Raw genomic sequence first — 1446 nt, forward strand, 5'->3', positions numbered from 1 at the left:
TCTGGTATGGTATGATCCAAATGTGTGCAATGTCATCAGGGTCCCATTCTGTGAATTGCTTAGCTCTGCCTTACCCAGGTTTTACCATTGAATTCAGGCTCGTTCCTTCGTGGCTGCATCATTTCTGGGCTTTTTTTTTTTTTTTGAAACAAAGTCTCTCTACATTGTCCTCAGTGGAGTGCCATGGAGTCACAGCTCACAGCCAGCTCCAACTCTTGGGCTTAAACGATTCTCTTGCCTCAGCCTCCCAAGTAGCTGGAACTACAGGTGCCCTGCCACAATGCCCAGCTATTTTTTTGTTGCAGTTGTCATTGTTGTTCAGCTGGCCTGGGCCAGGTTCAAACCCACCACCCTCAGTGCATGGGGTTGGTGCCATAACCAGTGTGCTACAGGCACCGAGCCTATAGTGTGTCTCATGTGACACACTTTCCAGCACAAAATGGAGCATTCCAAGCAAACCCCCTGAGATTCACTCTGATTGGGCCAGCTTAGGTTATCTCTCTAATCCTGAACCAAGAGCTTCACCTTGCAGGGAGGCCACCTTTCACAGAGACATGCACAATCCCGTCGACTTGAGTGCCAGAGACCAGAGTCCTGAGTGTGACAGAGATCCACTCCTCTTCTTTCTCCAGACCCATAATCCTGGACCCAGCTGACCCCACCAACAACCTGGGAAGGAAAAAAAGATGGGATGTGGTGGCCCAAGAGGCTGCTTACTGCCTGAGGCAGGCTTGCTGCACAACTGTAAACCCCCTCGAGGGCTGGCACGTACAGGTATGAGCCCCTCCCACCCAGAGTAATGACTGAGTACTAACCTCCCTTTAACTCCACATGAATCCCCACCCCCAACTCTTACCACCTTACCCAAAGGTCCTGGGACAGGGAACCCTTTCCATGTAAACATCCCAGCCAACCATGTGTGCAGTTCTTCCCTTTCTGCTATAAATGTCCGGGCCTCAGTTCTTTCACCTGTAAAATGGGCAAGCAATATCTGCCCTGCTCTGTAGCCATTTGAAGGATATAGTAAAAGAATTTTCCCATATACACATGATTTTCCCACACAGATCATAGAAATTCAAGGTCTGAAAACTAAGTGGGATCACAGAGACCAAGATTCAGCTTGTGAGAACTCCCTGAAAGACCCAATTTCCCCAACCTCCTACTCGCAGAGAAATCTTGTCACCAATTCTGCATTTCTTTTTTTTAATTTCATATTGATATAAGGGTACATGCAATTAGGTTACATTGTTTGCATTTGTAAGATAAAGTCGGAGTTGAGTCCTTCACCCAAGAAGTGTGCGATATACCCCTACATAGTACCTGTTAGGTGAGAACTTAACCCCACTCTCCCCATGTTGAATTTGTGTTTTTCTCACATGTGGGCCTGTGGTTGTTGATCGACTAGTTTCAACACAGTACATGGGATGCTTGCTTTTCTATTCTTGA

General features: G+C 47.2%; 1 protein-coding gene across 1 annotated transcript in view; it reads left to right on the plus strand.

The window, feature by feature from the left end:
- The window catches only part of LOC100966885 (2'-5'-oligoadenylate synthase-like protein 2), a 13978-nt gene that overhangs the window by 10242 nt on the left and 2290 nt on the right, over positions 1 to 1446 (plus strand). Inside the window, exon 3 of the mRNA XM_012805200.2 lies at positions 578 to 774. Within this exon, the coding sequence (XP_012660654.1) occupies positions 578 to 774 (197 nt within the window). The remainder of the gene's footprint in view (positions 1 to 577; positions 775 to 1446) is intronic.

Source organism: Otolemur garnettii, unplaced genomic scaffold (assembly GCF_000181295.1).
Source record: "Otolemur garnettii isolate 467f Iridium unplaced genomic scaffold, OtoGar3 scaffold00038, whole genome shotgun sequence".
NCBI classification, from domain to species: domain Eukaryota; kingdom Metazoa; phylum Chordata; class Mammalia; order Primates; family Galagidae; genus Otolemur; species Otolemur garnettii.